General features: G+C 43.1%; 1 protein-coding gene across 3 annotated transcripts in view; it reads left to right on the top strand.

Moving 5' to 3' along the window:
• Nucleotides 1-19,874, top strand: part of EBF1 (EBF transcription factor 1) — a 263,732-nt gene that overhangs the window by 13,465 nt on the left and 230,393 nt on the right. For all 3 annotated transcript variants that reach the window (XM_084215758.1, XM_084215757.1, XM_084215759.1), the window contains exon 6: nucleotides 5,144-5,212. In XM_084215758.1, coding sequence (XP_084071884.1) covers nucleotides 5,144-5,212 — 69 coding nt within the window. The remainder of the gene's footprint in view (nucleotides 1-5,143; nucleotides 5,213-19,874) is intronic.

Here is a 19,874-nt window from a genome sequence, read left to right as displayed (position 1 = left end):
CCTGATAAGACTCAAGTGCCTTTTACTTTTCTCCTGTAACAGGCCAGTAAAACAGTGGGACTGGGCACATGAGTAAAATTAAGGACAAGTTCAAGTGCCTGCAGCGTCAGGGTCTGAATCTGCCATTAGTCCTGGGTGATGTGTCCTCCTGATCCTTAACCAGCAAGGGTTGGTGGTAGGAATGACTCACTGAGCCAGAATCAACAACTTTAAAGAATTAATTTCCTTACAGATACTTCAGAAACATAGAGTGTAAGAAGTAAATTAAAACTTCACATAGTGGGCTGAGTTTTAACCAGAAGACCAAATGCCCACATCACAGATTTATAGCTATTCAATATACTTTGACTGAGACAAAATTATTTCTGTTCTGGGAATGTGGAAAGATGTGCAGTCATTCCCTTTATTAAAGCACTTTGCACTTTCTTTGTTCTTAAAATCCACTGGCTCAGAAGCTTTATTCTTCTCCTATTTATTTACTGCTAGCCCTTGCTTTATGTTTCATGGCCATAAGGTGGAGGGATAGAAAAAACTGAAACTGACTGTAGTAGGCAAATGTTGTGTTCCTGATGGGGTGGGGGAGACATATTCAAATGTCTTACGGCTCATATTAGATATTTCCCATTTCCTTTGCTGCCCATACGTGTGTAAGAGGGTGCTGTTTGTTTACCAGGCCGCTTGACCCTATTGCACAAATCTGTCATCTATTGTGCTGCTAACACGCTTTTAAATTGCAAATCTGATGCTCTTTAGGGGTCTAGAATGGGAAAAAATTCTCTCTCCACACCATTCTGTTTCTCTTGATTTCTTGCCTGTTGTAAGTGGAAGTTGGGATGTGCTGAATTTGCACCAGGGGTGCAAATGCAGCCTCAATTATAAGCATAAAATTAGAGTCTGTTCCCCATTAATCAGCCCAGCTAATTGCTATGCACTACCATTAGCCATATGGTGTGAAAGACAGCTTGCTCTCCCTAAGATGAAATTTCTTCATTTCAGACATGAAATAGTGAGGGCTCTGTATTTTAAAATAGCTTGTTTTAGATATTTAATTTCTAAACAACTTTCAGCAGTGCTTTCTATCAAGGCTAACTGCACAATAAAACTTTGCATTTATGTGACAAAGCTGGGTATTTATAGTGTACTACAGCTATGGCACAGAGGAGACAAAGAATTCAAATGTGTAAGAGAGTCCTGGCTGTGGTAGGAGAGCAAAGCTGAGGTTTGCTTCAGGTAGCTGTTTATTTCAAAGGATTTCATTGTGTTTTGTCAGATATAAAAATCTACACTGTTGGTGAAAATGTTAATAGCTGGGGAGAATTCACAACCTCAGTGGAATTTATTAGTATTGTAGGCAGCATGGGGAGGGACATCTATAGTTAATATTGCCTCAACAATTTCCATTATGAAACCTCCAGTGGCTTACAGCTTTGCCAAACTTAAACTGTTCTGGCTGAAATATCCTTTGCAGGGTGTCAGCCTCAGGCTGACTTTCTTTGGAAAGTTTCAGCTAAAATGGTTCAGTGATTTCTGAGAATGAGGTTGGAGTAAAATATGGGTTTTGTCTGTGTAAAATAAGATCTTACAGCTGTTTTGACGAGGGGGTCCCACACCTCCACGCCGCAGGGTGAGGAGCCGGTTTGGGGCAGGGGCTGTGCTGATGGCATCACTGGTGGGACGGATCCCACCTCGCTGGGACCTTGTGCAACATCTCCCACCCGGCCTGGCAGCCAAAGTCTCCTTGGTGCTGGCCACGGGCCCCGAATTCCTCATTGTTCCTTGTCCCCGGGACGCACCAAGCAGGGCTCCTGCACGGGGACGCGCCGGCCGCCGCACCAGGCCCGGCATGGCAGGGGAGGGTCCGGGCGAGGAGGCCTCGTCCTGAGGGCCCGGCCGAGATCCTCGGGCGTGTGGAAGGGAAGAGGAGGAGGAGGATGGGGAGCAAGGAGACAGGAGAGCAGCAGGTCCCCAGAGGGCTGGGGTGAGGAGAAAGGCAGCAATAAAAGCTGGGGGTGGTGGTGGCCCCGGGAGGATAGGGATGGTGAGGGGTATGAGGATGGCGACCACTGCGGGAGCTGCATTACTACCAAGGACTGCTGGTTTTAAAAACCAGCAAACCCCACAAATTAATCAACTTTTGTAGGCTTTTCCTGTGGGCCAACATGGCGTTGTGTCTGAGCCGTGGCTCCTGGCCCCACCTGGGGAGAGGTGTCATGGAAGAACAGCAAAGACGAGTCCTTGTCCTCCTGGCTGGCGCTCCCTGCTCTCGCACAGAGCCTTGCTGGGAGCTGGAGGGTTTCTGAGTGGTTTGGAGAAGCTCCTGGGAATTTTAAAATTCTTTCAGGGGAAGGAGAAAGGGTGCTGAATATTTAGGAACTTATTTCCAAGTGCTAAGTAGGCACTAAAAGCCAAAGCTTTTGAGGGAAATTGAATTAAAAGCACTTTTAACCAGGTCTGAAACTCAAGATCTGCATGATGTTTTAATTCTCTGCATAGGAAAACTAGAGTGAAGAGGCTTCCAATTCTGCTGTTGCAGGGAGGGGAAAAAACACAAAAGGCAAATTAAATTCTAAGATATAATTCTCTAGATCATGGAGGAACATTCAGGGCCTCCTTTCATGCCAGAGAGTCACCCGATGGTGGGATGTGCCAGCCATGCAGCCCTTCCACAACACCCCCAGACTCTGGTCATGGAGCGAGGTCTCCTACTATCACTTGGGACTATTAGGGTGCACTTTTGGGAGGGTACCCCAATTAAGGAGCCACCTGAGGAGCAGTGAAGTGTTTCCCCTTCTCTGAAAGCTGGGTTGTCCCCGCTGGTCAGTGCCTGACACTTGTGGCAGGAGGTGAGAGCGAGGTGTCCCTGTCCCCAGGCCCCCATGGCTGCCTCTCTCTCTGGGTTAACACCCAGGAAGGTGCCCACCTCTGAGCCCAGTGGTGGGTGGATGCTGATATTTGCCCATCTCTTGCTGGGAGCCTGGGAACCTTTGCTTGCTTGAGTAAGTGTGGCAATTTCTGTCCCTCTAGTCTGCTGGGAGAATGTCAGGACTAGCCCTGATTCACTTCAGTCACAAGAACTGCATTGTCTTAACTTGTGCCAACTCTGTTTCTAATTACATTTTAATCATTTAAAAATGATTAGCAGTTTTTATTGCCTTGTTTGTGGGTAAATTTTCTCACCCCACACATTCTAGCTGCACTCCAATGACAAGTCCTTTTATAGGCAAAAAAGCCCCTGAACGTCCCCATGACTATTTACCTACAGCATATTTTATTCCTCCCTAAATTTTAATACTTTCAGGGTGCCAAGGCTCTGGCATTTTCTGGTGGATCAATTGTGGTATTGTGCTGTAAAATTAAGCAGTTTTTTTTGGCAATCCCAAACAATGTAACTTCCACCGAAATGAAGATACCGCACATGTGTTAACTGCGAAAAGTTTCAGCCCTGAATAGTTGCCTTGAAGCTTTTTGCGGTGAAAAGAATTATGTATTTTCCTCTCTTTGAAAACAAAATTATTATTTTTTTAAAAGCCATGTTTAAACAGGCTGTTTTTGTAAAAGGCCTCTTTTTTTGTTATCTTTAGTGTGGTTAGTCGCTTTATTGCTAATCTTGGTGGGTAACTGTATATTATTCACTCTATTGTTCAGAAACACAAGAGAACCTTTGTCATACTCCCAACAAGGCTATTTATATAGCATGGCACTGCTGAGGGCTTCTTCCTGCCCTGATGTTCTTCCACCTTCTGGGGAAAGGAAAATAGTTCATCTGAGAGGGAGAGTGAGCAGTGGTCCCTCCTGACAGCTGCTGAAATACAGGCGAGATGCAGGTCCCTGGGATGCCACTGGGAACAAATGTAGTGGTTTCCAATGACTTGGTTGAGGTTGACCAGAAAGTTTACTGAACCTGAGATGTGCTCAGGTCTGGCCAGGGAGAGCAGCTGGGGTGGTCCTCTTTGCCTGACACTTGGTGCCATCGTGGGATGGGGTCCCTGCAGCTGCCCAGGCTTTGTCCAGCAGGTCCTTGGGGACCAAGAAAGACCTTGGAAAGTCAGGAGCTTCTTGGTTTTTTTATTATTATTTCTTGAAGCCTTCACTTCAGTGTGGGGGTTTCTGTTAAGGAACATCAGCAAACAGGATCTTTCCTTGTGAGATGGGGGTTTCCTCCCTGGTATGAGAGGGTGGGTGAAATCTAAAGGCTTTGCTGACCTTTGTGGCTGTGATTTGGTCTTGTGGGTCTACAAGGGCTGGTGGGAAGAGCCGGGCAGCTCCCTGCCACAGCTCCAGAGGCACCAGGAGGGATTCCCACCTGGAGCAGGAACCTCACCTACAAACTCACCGGCAATAGATTTATACCTCCTTACCGAAAACAACCCTTGACAAGGAATCATCAAAAACTACCAACTTAACTTCTCTTAGGAAACAATGAGCCACCTTAGCTCCAAAAGAATCCCAGCCTCGAGGTCAGCCATGCAGCAGAGCTTTGGGAGACACAGCTTATATTTCACATGCCTGCTTTGTATCTGACCTGACGCAGGGCAGCAGCCGCCGGAGCAGAGCTCTCCATGGCATTAGTGATCATTAACATGCTCGGAAAACTTGGGGAAACAGGCGCGCTCGAGCATAAAAAGCTGCTGCTGCTGCTTGCATTTCAGCTCCCCCATTAACACCAGTGCTTCTTACAGGGAGAATAATTGTGCTTTCGGAGTTTGGGGGGAGGCTTGCCAGTAGCTGGGAATTGTGTGGAAGCAGGAATATCTTGTGGATGTGTAACACAAGCGTTAAGCAAATGTAAAAACCAGGCTCAGCAGGGAAAAATCTGCCTTATTTTGTGTGCCAGCGTCTGTGGGACGACTGTTAAACCCCGCGGAAAAGAGGCTACAAATAGGCAGCTCTCCCTGTTTTGGGCGATCCTTGAATTATTATTTGTGAAAGGGGCAAAACCCCTCTCTTTTTATATTTTCCGTTGCTAACCAGCTGTGCAAGAAGTTAAATATCGTAATTAACCCATATGTGACCCAGTGCATTTGACTGATTTGCAGGCAGGGCCGGCAGGGTAACTCGAGCCGGCAATTTGAACCCAACATGTTCGTAATGATGATTTTACAGTGTAATGGTCGCACTAAATCCTTTCGCTTTTGCTCTGTAGCCGCTGTTGTGACAAGAAAAGCTGTGGCAACAGAAATGAGACTCCATCAGATCCAGTGATAATTGACAGGTAAGGACTGCTATTGTTTCCTTCCATTTTTTTTTCTCTTCCTCCCTCTCCTCATTATAATGAAACACCTGCCCCGTGTTGCTAATGGGGAAGAATTAGGAGGCTATGCGGATGAAATTTTGGTTTTTTTTTGATACAGAATTAGTTGTGCTTTGCAGTTGTGATTGCTTTGGAAGGGCCATATGTGGGAAAATGTAGGGATACTGGAGCACCCTGTTCTGTGGAGAGCTCCAGCTCTTGTAACTGATTCATGTGCATAAAGAGGAGATTTTTCTTTCTGACTTTCTGTGACTCAATTCACATGCTATGCCAGGGAAGCTTCAGGAATAAAATAATAATAGTTTGTGATTTATGAAATGTGGTTGGGTGCTTATAAATATTTAACTTTTATTTGAAAAATGTTTGAATCATTATCACTTAGCTACTGTAGTTCTGTTGGATGCAATCCATCTACATTTTAAGGCTTTTATTTATGCATAAAAACAGTTAAGAAAATAGATCTGCAATGTAAGGTTTTTTCCCTCCTCTTATTTTCTTTGGTTGGAATACTATTTTGACTGTATTGTCAGTTGATTAATTCATTTTTGCCTGTCTTAATTATCGTGTTTTTAAACAGATCCATATTGCTAATCTGACATCACTGAGTAAATCATTGTAGTACAATACATCTATTCCTGTTTTTCTGGGCCATGTGTAGTTTCTGTTGCTTGCCAATTATGCAAAATGGTAGCCAAAGAGCCATTTTTACATTTTTATTGTCCAAATGTGTTGTCTACAGCCGTGTGGGATAGCCAGGGTATTGTGCAGCATTACTCCAGAGGAGTTAAATGGCCACAAAGCACCAAAAGGGTCTGTCAGGGCTGGGGAGAGCAACACCCTGCTCTGAGCTGTGAATAGGGGGACCCCAAACACACAGGGATGAGGGCACAGAGCATTTGCCTCTCCTTGCACTGCTGTCTGAATTATGTTTGCTGTATGAAGTTCCTAGACTCTTCCATGCAGAGCATCCATTTTATGAAAGAAGGTGAGATAGGTTTGATGTGTTGGGGGCCCCACTGGAGAGCAGTCCAGAGCTTTGTTCTCATCCCAGCTCCCAGTTCTTGGATGGGTTGGGTAGGAAAGTGCTTTTATTGGATGCTTATAGCAGATGTTTTGATTAGCTGTAATAAGTCATCCTGAGAATGTTTAAATCTCGGAAGATATCCCTCTCTATTTTAACTAGGCATATTTTCATCTTCTCTGAGCATCAGGTAGCACCAGAGGAAGTGTGTGTGGGGGAAAGCCCCCCAGTGAAACCTGTACAGAGCTGTGTTTTATAAGCATGCTGCAGAGCTGAACACTATAAACATGGTGTTAGAGTGGCATTTTGAGCAACATGAAAGCTACAAAATTCACATGAATTTTTCATTGTACTGGATAGTGAGATGTTAAGATGCTAATGGCAGGTTTACAGAAATATTTTGTTTAACTATCTAGTATGCAAAACTGCCAGTTGCAAATAATTTTAAATTTTGAAAGCCAGAGATGCTGTCTGTTACCTGCTTCCTGCAAAATGAAGAAAATAGGTACAGGAAAAAAAACCCAGCTTTAGCTTCCTAGCGGTGATCCATACCTCAGTTTTTACATGAATTGATGCAATAGTTACCAATTTTGAAGTTTCTTCTTAAAATGCAAGGTAAACACAATTCCAAGCTGATAACACAAACCCTGCCTCGCCACCCGCACTGAACCACACTTGGCTTGTGAATGGGTTAAGCTTTTGAGTTCTTCACTTGGTTTTAAATTGTGACTTTGATACAGGAGGTTGATATGACTGTGGTTTGAATAACACTTGATTTTGACCTGTTCCTGTGGGTTGCAATGGCATAAGAAATTTGACTCAGCAGTACTGTAATTAGCCCTCCCTGTGTTTTTGAAACAGGATTGTGTTACCTGGATTGCATTAGTGTGGCTTCTATTGTTGCCGCTTCGCATCTGTCCCAGTAGGGTACTTAAAACCTTTTCTTGGCTGGGGCTAGTTCAAACAATTTAGGCCAAGCAAGTATGTGCTTTATACAGTTAGTAGCTTTAGTGATGTTTCTTGTGACATTTATCCTATTCATTTTTCTTGTCCCCTTTGGTTTGGAAAGGATGAAGTGATTTATACGGAGCCTTTTTACCTGAAAACGAGTCCTTTAAAATTGTTCTGTGATTAAAATGCCTGCACAAGTCAGGCCATGTGTTTGCTTCTGCTCCATTGTCACTTCTCCATGCACACAGTTTTTAACTATTATGTCAATTGGTATGCAAAGCCATATTTAGTTATTTTTATTTGCACTGAGCTTAGAGAACTCATTTACCATTTGGGCTAAAGCACTCCCACATGCCTGATGCTCTGATCAAGTCTTTGCCTATGGATTTAATCTAACTCTTGCATCAAATCTTGTGAATCCACAGACTCTGACCTAACATAGAGTTTAACATAGAATCTATCCATGGGATTTTTGACATATGTACTTACATGGAAATGTTATCCTCTTCTGACAAGTTGGAGTACTATTTGGGATTGATTAATTCTCTTTGATGAGGCTGGAGGGACTCCGGATAGAGAGGGCTCTGGCTTTGTGGTGGTTTGGTGAACTTGGAGAAAAGGCTCTTTGGCAACTTCAAAGTTACATATGCTGTATTCTCCTTTAAACCCTGGATATATGTGAAATCAAATTGTATATTTCTCTTTAATAAAAATGTGGGTTTTAAGAAAGAAAGCCTGTAGCTGTGTTTGAAAAAGAATATGACTTTATTCTTTATAAAGTTGTTTTATACTTTGCTCTATTATAGTATCAGCAGATACAGCAGTGAAAGGGACCTAAAGAAATTTATACTCATATAAAACAGTGATTTAAATTTTCTCTGGAGAATAAAATTAGTTTATTATGATTACAGAGCAGTCATCCCAAGGAAGTTTCTTGGAAACCTGTGTGTGTCTGTATCATCTTCTTAGCATAGCCTGTATATTTTATTGCTAATCCAGTTACACGTGTTGAGATGAAGATCTGATGAACAGGAACTCATTTTAAAAGGGGTATTATTGTCACAATACAAATGCACAATTCCTCCTACGAGTGCAGTGGCAGGGCTGTATTGTAATCACACTTAAGGAAAACACAGAGCACTTCCTGTTATTAAATTAAATTCTAGATTGATTTAACTTTCAAATTGTAACTCATATTTGAATTTAAAAGGTTTGCAATAAAATTCCTGTGAAGAAATTGAATAAATTGTAGTTTTATTACCACTCTGGATATCCTGGTATCCTAACCTTTTTCCTTACAGTTATCTTAGTTCAATAAATAAAACCTCATTAGACTATTCCCATTTCAACGAGTTTATTAAATTTTACAGGAGTAATTAGCATAAGCTGTGCTAATTTTTCTGGAAGACTAATGAGAGAGCTTCCTAATTAGGTTTGCTTTGTAAAAATCAGAAAAGATGATAATGACAAAAGTCACATAGGGGAGAAAGTGGGGCTTTATGTTATTCCTTGGTTCAGGAAAAAGGCTCCCCTCTTGGCACTCTGTTCTAAACTTTTAAACCCAATTTACCATTGTCAAGACCAATATTTAATGGTGTTACCAGTGCCTGCTGGGGCTTCTTTACCTTTTATGGCTGCATCCAGTCAATAGGAGTCCTACTGACTGATAAAATAGGAATAGCCACTGCAACCCCAAATATAGCGGCAGAAAAAAATATATATACCATATATATCATATATATATCCTGCTTGAGACATTGCATGGAAAAAGGGCTGAAACAGGCAGCTCCTGGCTTATCCCAATTTTGCTTCTTCTCAGAGTACTTGAGCAGGCTGATGACAGTGACCTGGGATTGGCTTTGCTAATATTTGCCAACCGAGGCAGGACCTGTAGTGAGAATCTGGCCACTGTCTGTCCCTTGGGTTGATAATCTTTAGGTGAGGTAGAAGTCAAGGGGCTTTGTCCTGGAGCTCCCCTGGGAGGGACTGTGTGACCTTTGGTGGCAGGGGTTGGCCAGGGCTTCTCCTGGCCCTGCTCTGGTGATATCCTGAAGGTCCTCATGTGGCATTTTGGATGCAGTTTGGGAGCAATGAGGAGGTTTGTGCCTTTCCTGTGCCATCACAGCTCTTGTCCATGGAGCAGGGCTGGGGACTCATGGGCTGGAGGTTGTAATATTTCCTATACCTTGATATCAGATGTCACCAATGTACATTTTAATGTGTGACCTCCTACCAGTGTCTGAAAGGCCTCTGTGCTTCCAGCTTGTGCAGGATGCTCATCTGGGCTCTCTGCAACTTGTCCCAGCACACCCAGCCAACTCACCTACAGATGGGCTTGAAATCTTTCTGCCTGTAACCTGAAAAGTTTTATGTTTGTGGGTAGAATTTCACTGTGCAAGGACATGAAAAACTCATTACCTCTGTTTTACTGCTTTACAAGTCATCAGGTAGTGGATTGTATTTTACAAGCCTGATCATCTTTTCATCCTAAATACCAGGCAGGTGGAAAAGTGACTGGGAGGACTGTATCACACTCCCTGCATCCTCCCCACTGCTTAAGTGGATGTGGCAAATAATGCATTTTGCAGTAGCTTTCCATGTCTGGAGAGAAGGGAAAGGAGATGCAGGCAGAACCTGCCCTGCAGGAGAGGGGATGAAGTGGGTTTTGCTGAGAGGGATGGGGTCAGTGGTGCAGCCGATCCCCACCAGCCTACAGGGGCTTGGGTTCATCACAGCACCGGTGCCACAGCAAAGTGGCAGGAGATGCCAGGCGCTCTGGCAGTGGCCCCTTGGCAGGAATGCATGTTCCTGCCCTGTCCTGGTTCTATCCTTGTCCCCCTGACCATGTCAGTACCAGAACCTGGCTGTGTGGGGTCAGGGGAAGGTGTGTCTGCCAATGCTCTGCTGCACCTTGCTCGCACCAGGGGTGGGCTGTGGGAGCCTGGGGGTCCCATCACTGCTGGCTCCTTGGGTGGCTTTTCCACACAGAAGGAGCAGGAGGGCAGGCATGGAGCACTCTGATAGACATCCTAGGTGCAAAATGTCCCTGGCTGCGAATATTTGGCTGTTATCTGGAATTTTGTGCTGGAAAGCAGCCCACACCTCCCAGTTGCTGTGCCCCTTCCAGAGCTAGATGGGAGTTATTGATCCATCAGGGAGGAGTCAGGGGAGCAGAGGATGGATGACAGAACTACCCCCAGCAGTGCACAGGAATGTCTCTCAGGCTGTCTTTTCAGGCTGTGCTGCCTAAACCCCCTGGGCCTCTGAGCAGGGTGTTCAGAGACAGAAGTTGGCCTCGAGTGCTTCACACAAGCTCTGGGAGCCTGTGAGCCCACACATTTCTGAGAGGGGAGGGACCCAAACACACATCCTCCAGGATTTGCTTGTGATTGATGCAGCTGAGAAGCATTACCCAGAACATTTCCCACATGACTTGGGCAACCAAAGGCATTTTGAGCTGTTGTGAGATAAATGGGAGACTGATCAGTAGATGTTCTCACACTGAGATTCAGGCTCGCATGCTTGCCGCTCTACGAGTGCTCCTCATGCATGTGGTGTCAGCCTTCTTTCTGGTGATGAAATCACTAGAGCTGGGGGTAACTTTGCAAGGATTCTTGCAAAAATCTCTTGGTTTCAGCCTGTTGGGGTTGGCACATATCACTGCTGCTTATAAATTCCTTTATTTTGCTCTTGGGGCTGAATGAACTTGGTCAGGGTCAAACCAGCTTCTGCTTATTGTTTGTTTGATTACTCTTCTCTCTGCCTCCAAGTACAAGAATTTTTGTGTGATCTCAGAAGTATTATGCAAAACCTTAATTTGGTCTGAGCTTCACTCAGAAGGTTTGTGAGTTTCTCAGCAAACCTGTTCTGAGTTTTCAGTTTGTTATTAAATCCCAAACCAGGCAAGCCTTATGTGGTTTTGGGTTTCACTGCAAACATTTCACACTACTCTAATAGTTACTTGCTTCTCTCAGTGATGCCTTTTGAATCCACAGCTAGTGTTTGGGGCTTTAGTTAACTGTGATCTTATGTTTGATCATTACTATTTCATATTATTGGTGATGTAGCAGAGGCTTCTATTCTAAAGCAGGCTCATTGTGCTGAATCCTCTGTAATTTCTAAGTAGGGAGATGATGCTGTTCCTGAAGAAAAATGATTGTCCTGATGCAGAGTAAAAATTTATATTTTTCTAGGGAGACAGAAAAGCTTGTGTTAAGTGTCCTGGGGATGAGGGGAACCAGAGACAAGATTGCTGATTTTGACATTTGACTGGTGGAGCTCGCCACGGGCTTGGCCAGCTGTGACTTCAGTGCACACATGGGATGTGTTGGCCCTGCTGCCCCAAGGCCAGAGTCCATGTCAATAAGTCCCTTGGGCTCTTCCTGAAAATCTCCTGCTCAGCAAGGGTTAACAATTTCAGGAGACTCAATTGGTTTTAGTCCTCAAAGACCATCCTGAAGACCCTGTGGATTTTCTAGTACAAAGGAATCTGAGACCTCATGGATTATTCTGCTGCTCCATTCTGGTGTCAGGATTTGGGTATTTGAGGTTGGAAGTTCTTTAAAAATGTTGGTACAGTGACCTCCTGCAGCACCAGGAAAGCTCAGAGTGCTCTGGCCCCAGTAGGAGCCCAGAGCCTGGCAGGGGGATCCATCCCTTTGTTTCTTGTCACCAAACTTCAAATGTGCTCTTCATACCCATCGATTTCTTAATATGAACTCCTTCTTCAAAGCATGTCCTGCAGCAGGGAGGATGTGCTGGGCACAGTGGGCTCCCTGGCTCCATGCAGCTCAGTGCCAGCTCTTCTCTCTCAAGAGTGGGGTTTTTTTTGAGGGGGGCAAAAAAATAAAACCCTGTCTTTTTCTCATATGCATATATATACACACATAGTTTCTGGAGTGGATAAATTTTCTCTTCCATCTTAACACCTGATTTATTTCCATATTTGCTGTCGCAGTGGGAATGCATACATGAATAAGAGCAATGGGGAAATGTATTTGCGAAGATCATCCTCAGTTTTAATGCAGATTAGCTAAAATTCCTCTGAACATGAAAAATGTATCTCAACTCTATCCCAGTGTTTACTGGATAAAAACACAACCCAAGCTTTATTCTGCAGGAACTCAGAAAACTGAGTAGTTTTCTTCATGTGAGTTTTCATAAATGTTTTCGTGTTCCAGCCACCAAAATGTATTCTTATAAGTAATTGGCCACACTTATTTAAATAACTATGTTAAATTCACAGGCACTTCTGCCTGCTGGAAGTATTTAATTTTAATACAGCATCTAACTAATAAAGTTAAAAGAGAGTAAGAAACACTTGTAGGTTACTACAAATCGTGACTAAGTTTCTAGAAATGGTTTTAACACTGTCCTCAGAAGGCAGCAAGTCTCTGTAGTAGTAGTGGGAAATGCTGGTATAAATTTTCCATTTTCCCTGTAACATCCTGATATTTTTTTCTGTAAGAGTTCTGGAAAAGTACAGAAAACCCATACAAAGTTCCCAGTGTGTCACATTAGCAACTTTGCATAGGTAGTTTGTGATCAGAATATATTACTCTATCAACTGGGTGTTTGCTTTTTTGCTAAGAACAGTATTTTAGGGGTTTTTACTTTTTAAAGTGGAAGGAATAATACACTACCCACTTTTTAAAAACGGCATTTGGAAATAGGAAATGTGAATATGAATTTTCTGTAGCCGTTAATATGCGAATGATGTGAAATTAGTTATTAAAAGGCTTTATAGCAAGTCACTGAAGTTATATACTGGACTGTAGTAAGGTGACCCAGATATAGAGCCTTTCAGAGCAATCATTGAAATGCTATGAACAGTGCTGTTTTGTCTTTGGTTTCTTGCTGCCTCTAAAGGTGTAGGCAGATGAAGATAACTTTAAAAAGAGCTATTTCTCCAATTACAAGCTTTTGTCCAAGAGCAAAGAAAGATTTTTAGACTAACAGCATTCACTATAACAAAATTAAATTCCCTTCATCTGACAAGAAGCAGAGTCTGGCAATAGTTTGGGATTTTTTGTTGGGGCTGGAGCAGCAGCTGCCCTCTGTACCTCGTGTTTTTCCCAGAGGGGAGGTGACCTGAAGTGGGGAGGGCACTTCGGGCTGTCCCCTTCCTTTGGGGACACCATTTCCCCTTCCCAGGGCTCCGGGGAGGGCTGAGGGAGCAGCACCCCACTGCCACCCCCCTTCCCCACCCCCACCGTGCCAGAAGGCCCAGCCAAATCTTGGAGGGTTTGTAAGAACAGGTCCAACGTGGCATTCCACAACTACGGCATCTCGCTAACGGGCTGAGGCACCACAGTTCAGTAATGTAATAGAAAAAGTAATGGTGTTAGCTAACACATCCTTAATAAGATATTGTCTGCTGCTCTGCCATATGCTACCGAGCAGGCTTTCCCTCTGTGGGGCTTTTGAGTTCTCTCAATAAGATTATTTCAAATACTCTAATCCTGAATCATTGACATGAATACAAAAGCCTAGTGACATCTAATAGATGCCTCTTAGCTTTGCTTTTCCTCTTGTTCCTTTCCTTTTTCTTCTCTTTTTACCTGACAAAAAGCTTATAGACACTTGGGCTCTGTCTCTCAGTACCAGCATGTGGGTCCCCTCATGAAATATAAAGGAGGAAAAAGGGCTGACATAGGGCTGATAAGCCACAGAGCAAAGGACCATAGAATTAAAAGTAAATGCCAGTAAATCCTACCCTGTACACTCAGTTGTTCTTTTATTGTTTTCTTTATTTCTTCCAGTGCCATGCTGGGCTAAAAAGAGATGAAAAATGGTGCTACCAAAAAAAAAAAAAAAAAAAAGGTGATGCTGCAATGCCAGGGTCATATTGGCTTGCTTTATTCTTGGGTTTTCCTAGTGCTCCTCTCACCTTGACTTTCTAAACAGAGTTGCAAACATTCAGCTAAACACATAATTCAATTAGATGAATGTTTAGGTCACGTTTTTCAAAGACTAATTAAAAAAAAGAAGACATCCTTGTGTGACATGATTGTGACCCTGGAACCGATTAATTTTATATAACTAAATGTTAAAAAGGCTTAATATTCCAACGTGACTGTCTAGCAATCAAAAAATTATTTTCCTCTTAGTGTTGCCTCAACAACTGTAAGAGGGAGAAAATAATTTTCTGTTCCATCTTCTTTTGGACTTTGACAAACTATTCATCTTTTGATTCCAAAATCTGCCTTTGGAAAAAATTACTGCTGCAGGATACAGCCAGTGTCTATAACGGGTTAAAAATATACTGTTTAAAACACAATGCTTTTCCTTAATTTTTATCCATGGTTTTGTAGGGAGACTCTCAGGCTCTCCTGACCAGGATAACCATCAGCTTCCACCCAGTTGAGTCAGGTCTCCTCTGTAAATTCCCTCAATATAATCCTTCAGTCAGATTTTTTGGCATCTGCATCACTACATAACCATTGGCTGACTTCCCAGATGTTAAGTCACTTTGATAAGTGGATGTTAAAAACCACTTTACCTAGTTCAAATTTTGTAGAAAGATGACACAAGGAGAGGAAAAATGTATTCTGTATTCATTATAAAGTTCTTTGCTCTGAAAGAAGAATAAAATTAGCCACACTCAGAGCTATTAAGATCTGATGGTCGCTTCTCCTCCCAGCTGTTCCAGGTGCCTCCACATCTCTGGCTCAATCCTGCATGAGCTGGGATTTGGCTGCAGAGGGGAGTCTACACCCTGGAATATCTTTCTGGAGGTTTTACGGGCAGGAGAAGGAAAGGGACCTGCAGCTTGGATCAGCATTTACCCCCTTTTTTAAAGAAAAATGAGGAAATTCAGCTGCGTTACAAATTAGTGTCCTGGAGTTTTCTGTGGTCTGGGGAAGAATTTGTTTGTCATGCTGGGATTTATGAGTTAAAAGCAGCTCTGTAAAGATTTTTTTCTTATTGTGGGTCTTTCTGTTGGTACCATGGCCCGGTGTTACTGGGCCCTGCTGGACTCTGAGGCTGCTTAGTGAGGGATGCACCATGGGAGAGTCTCTCCCCTGTGGAGCTCTTCAGGAAGAAAATCCCAAGGCTTTTTTTTTTTTTTCAATCACAGTGAGCTCCATAATAGCTCTGGCATTCTGAAAAATGGAATAAACTGTACTGTGGTGTAGGAGGAAAACTTCTCGCTGAACCCCATTATGTGTACGTAAATTGTCATCTGTCGTGTACCACGTGGCAGGAGAGGAACTTTTCATTTTTTTTTTTTCCTGAAGGATTGCCCTGCTGTGACAATGGTAACTCAATTTGTCAGAAATTACACGAGCATTAATACATCATGCCCTAATGTTTCATTAGTGCATTAATACTTTTGAAGTCATTGGAATTTCCCTAATAAATGTCTTCAAAGTTGGCTGGCCATTCATAAATCTGAGTTCTCAGCATTATAATTGTAATTGAGATACCTATTTTTCCTGATTAATCCTGGGAGTTTGTGTGTAACAATCAGCCTTGTTGACATTCGCACTTGAAAGAATAATGAAAGAATAATGTTAGTTAATATTTGTGTTATTGCAGAGTGGCATGATTTGGAGGGGAAAAAAAAATAGGGAGACTATTCTCAGGGAAACAAAAGAGAATTTTGGGAATGCTTTTTGCCATGGTAACCCAGTTATTGCTCATTAATCTGTCACCTATGAAACGAGCTCCAGACTCCGCAGCATCCCCGGGGGTCGCGGTACCTGCGGCCACCCCGGCAGGGTCCCCCCGCCACCAAATCCCATCATGTGCCTGGATGGGCCTCAAAGAGGGCACCCCCTCCCTGCCTGGGCCACCTGGGCTGCCTGGCCCTGCCACCCCAAGCAGCTCCCCGGGGTGATGGGGAGCCGGCCCGTGGGCACTGCTGTGCTGGCTTTAGGGGCCGCCTGTATCTCCAGAGGGAAGGAAGTTTTTTTCCTTCATTTCCAAGATAAGGTGTCATTCATGAGAGCAGCGTGCTGAACTAATCAGGTTAATTGAGAGGCCCTGAATAGCTCTCATTGAGCAGATCCCTCCTTCCTGCTCAAGGCAGATAGTGCAGACGGAGAGATTACAAGTGCTTTAAACTCTTTCTCTCCATCTCTGGATTTCACACCCATTTCAGGATGATGAGGGTCAGAGCAGATGTGTGACACGGGGGTTGTACAATTTAGCTTTGCTGGCAGCAAGCTTCTATTATTTTTTGTTTGGGTTTTGGTGTGGTTCTTTTTATTTTTTTTTCTTTTTAATCATCATCATTGTGATTATTTTTCAGTGAGGCCAGTGCTTCCCATCTCTCCTGATGCCAGGGACACCCTGCTGATTTACACCAGCTGGAGTGGTGTAAATTACTCCACTGTTTTGGAAAGATGCAGAGGACATTTGGAAAGATGTAGAAGACTAATGCAGTTGTGTGATTGGCTCTAGATTGACCTGCTCCTGAGTGTTGTTAATATGAAAATTATTTCAGACCTAACTCATGGCAGGGCTGCAGGAAACATTAATTTTAAAAAGATGTTTTCAGTGTTTGAAGCAGATAGCAGTTGGGTTTATTGCTTTTATGGTATCATTTCCCTTTAAACCCTTCTAATCGAAGTGGCTGTATGTAATTTTATTCAAGTTTACCAGAATGTGAAAGCATTTCCCTCTGGATACTCTTGCCAAATTAAGAACAGCCAGGCTCCAAACCTCATCCTAATCTTCCTACTTGCCACAGTCTATTACTTTTTCTTTGCAAATTGTAACTGTTAGGGTGAAGAAGAGAGAATTTTCAGGAAAACAAATTCCCCAAAAGTAGTGTGTGTGTCCCCACTTCTCCAAACTTCATTCAATTTAAACACAAGCTAAACATGAGCATCGTTGTCCCTGTTGGCCCCCTCCTCTCCCCCCCGGCTTCTCTTCCTTGCAAGTTTCAGGAATGACTTTAATTATCTCTACAATCAAATTCTCACTGCTGTCCCTGTGAAAGCGTGTAGTCATGGATTGCTGGGATTATTTTCTTTAGCACTTGGGGATAGAGAAGCTGGTTGTTTGGAAATGAGAACCAGCTGGGTTCTCAGAGCTGGAGTTTGGAGGGAGCACAGAAACCCAAGTGCTGAGCAGAGCTCGAGCTCAGCCCCCAAACTGCCCCTGCTGCCTCGGCCACAAGGGATTAGGACATAGCAGGGCTGGGATTTTATTTTGTTTATCTCATTAATATGCATCTCCAAGGGGGCTGCTGCCAGGGCTGGCTGAACTCCTCACCAAAGTTTCTGGAGGCAGAGGTGCATCCTTGCAGTCCCATTCCTGGCTTCCCCTGCCTAAAACAGAGAAAATAAAATTAATTCATAGAAATCAATCCAAATAACTGTGTCAGGCATAAATTCTGCAGGTGACAGCTAAGCAGGTAAAGAGAGATTAATGCAGCAAAGGGAACAGCAGAGATAACTTATGATGTTATCTTAACATCTTTTGCCCTAGAAGACAAGCTGCAGGGGTGATGTTCTTCCTTTCTTCCAGTTTGGAGAAATTAGTTATTTATCATACCTTATTAATCTGTTTTAGTGCCAAATTCAATATAAAATTAGGACCATACATGTAGTCAGAAATTACACGAGCTATGCTTTTAGCTGAGTATTATGTCACAGGGAAAGGCACAGAAATCTTAATTTAGTTATAAGGATGTACATTTGGAGATATTTCACTGGCTTTAAGGCAGCTGCTTCATATTTCTGTCTCTTTAAGAAAGAAATATTCATTCTTTGGGATACAAGGATTTGTTTCTAGGGTTTATTTACATTTTAAGATATCAGTATAACTTACATTTACATGTATATTTTCTACTTTCAAGGTTCTCTCACACTCCTGCACCTTGTGTTTATCTACACACTGTTGTTAGGTTGGCTTATAGTTTAAATTGTGACTAAATTGGTAGCTCAGGTAAAAAAGTCAAGAAAAGAAATCTTTCTGTTCCTTATAAAAAAGTTTATTGCAAAGAACATGACTGATCACTGAGCTTTGAGCAGCTAGTTATAAATGATTTGATTTCTTTAATGTCTGGGATGCAATGACTTTGACTCTATTAATATCCCCTTTAACACAAATAAATTATTTTTTGAAAGATGAAACCATTTAGTTCTGAACATGTTTAGATCATACCATGACCTAAAATCTCTCATATATATTATATACATTTTCACACATGGATTTGCATTTTTGGTGGCTTTGGTTTTGCTGGTTTTCTTTTTTTTAATCTGGATTTTCTGTTTGTTGTCTTTTTAATTTAATTTTATTCTCCCCCCCCCCCCCCCCCCCCAATAAATAACTGCTGCATTTCCAGTCACTCAAATTTGGACAGAATTTTACTTCCTGTTTCAAAGGTCAAGGAAAGCTGACCTCAACAGCAGTGTTGAGGCTGCTGAATTATTCATATCATTGACTTTGTGTCAGCTTCCACATTTGTGCAGAGGGATGTTTTATTCATTTATCTCATTTAGGGACCTGCTCTGCACCTGTTTCTACCATTAAGTACCCTGTAATTTGCATTTGATGCTAATTTAGTTTCATATCAGCCTGGTCCCCTCTTGTTAATTTAATTTTCTAAGACCCTTTTCATTACAGTAGAAATGTTTCCCTCTTTAAAGCAAACATCTATACAAGTAATTGTATAAACTGCCTTTTAAATAATATCTTTTAGAAGATTCCATCGTTTAATTCCTTAATTCCTATAATTAGCCATGGTTTGATTAATGTTTCAAAGGGTTAAATTAAAATGCAGAATTACTCAAATGCATACTTGAATAATTTTCCCTCTGCTGATAACAGTTTCTGCATTGCTGCTTTTATTCTCCTCGTGATTCTCAATATTACATGTACTAACAAGCACTAATTTTCCTGATGTAGTGATTTTCCTATGCTGAGCAATAGCGGGTTTTAATGTACAATTGTTGGGAACTCCACATCGCCAGTGGGATACTTCATTTTTTATTTTTTTTCCCCTTCTGATCGATTGTAAACAGTTGAAGAGAAACGCTGTGGCTGAGCTGCTCCGGGTTCCTTTCCAGATTGTAAGAAACTTAGAGATCCTTTATTTTGCCAACAAGCATCGCTGCTGTGCTCTCACAAACAGCGTGATTAGTGCTGATCGCTGCAGAGAATCGTTTGGAAATATTTACAACCATCATGGATTTGTTCGTGGAGGTGAAAATTTGCATCTGCTGTGATCCTACAGGGCAAAACGCTCCGGGGTTGTCACCCCCGGGCACATCGGTGCGTGTTCAGAGCAGGAAGATGGCACTGGGGTAAAGAAATGACCAGAGGGGCTTTAGTGGGAAATCAAGCCCCTTCTCTCCCCGGCGGGTTTATTGAGAACAAGGCTGGATTATTGCAGCGGGGCGGGCGCTGTGCCGGGCCATGGACACCCCTGCCCCTCCCTCTCCAGCCGGGGAAGATGGAGATGTTGATCCGAGCTTTCCGAGGTACAAACCCCCGCCCCTCGGTGGCTGTCGGGGAGGGGACAGCGCGATCAGCAGAGCAGGGCTGGGAGCAGTGGGCAGCTGGGCTTCATTACCCAGAGAAGCGGCCCAAGATGATCCCTCTCTGTTTACAGCGCGGAGGGGGAGTCGGGCATCACTCCCTGGGGACCGTGTCCCCAAATTCCCTTCCCTTCTTCCCTTCCCTTCTTCCACGCCC

This window comes from Fringilla coelebs (genome assembly GCF_963513975.1).
Source record: "Fringilla coelebs genome assembly, chromosome: 15".
NCBI lineage: Eukaryota > Metazoa > Chordata > Aves > Passeriformes > Fringillidae > Fringilla > Fringilla coelebs.
Note: the sequence above shows the minus strand (reverse complement) of the source record. Positions and strands in the feature narration are given on the sequence as shown.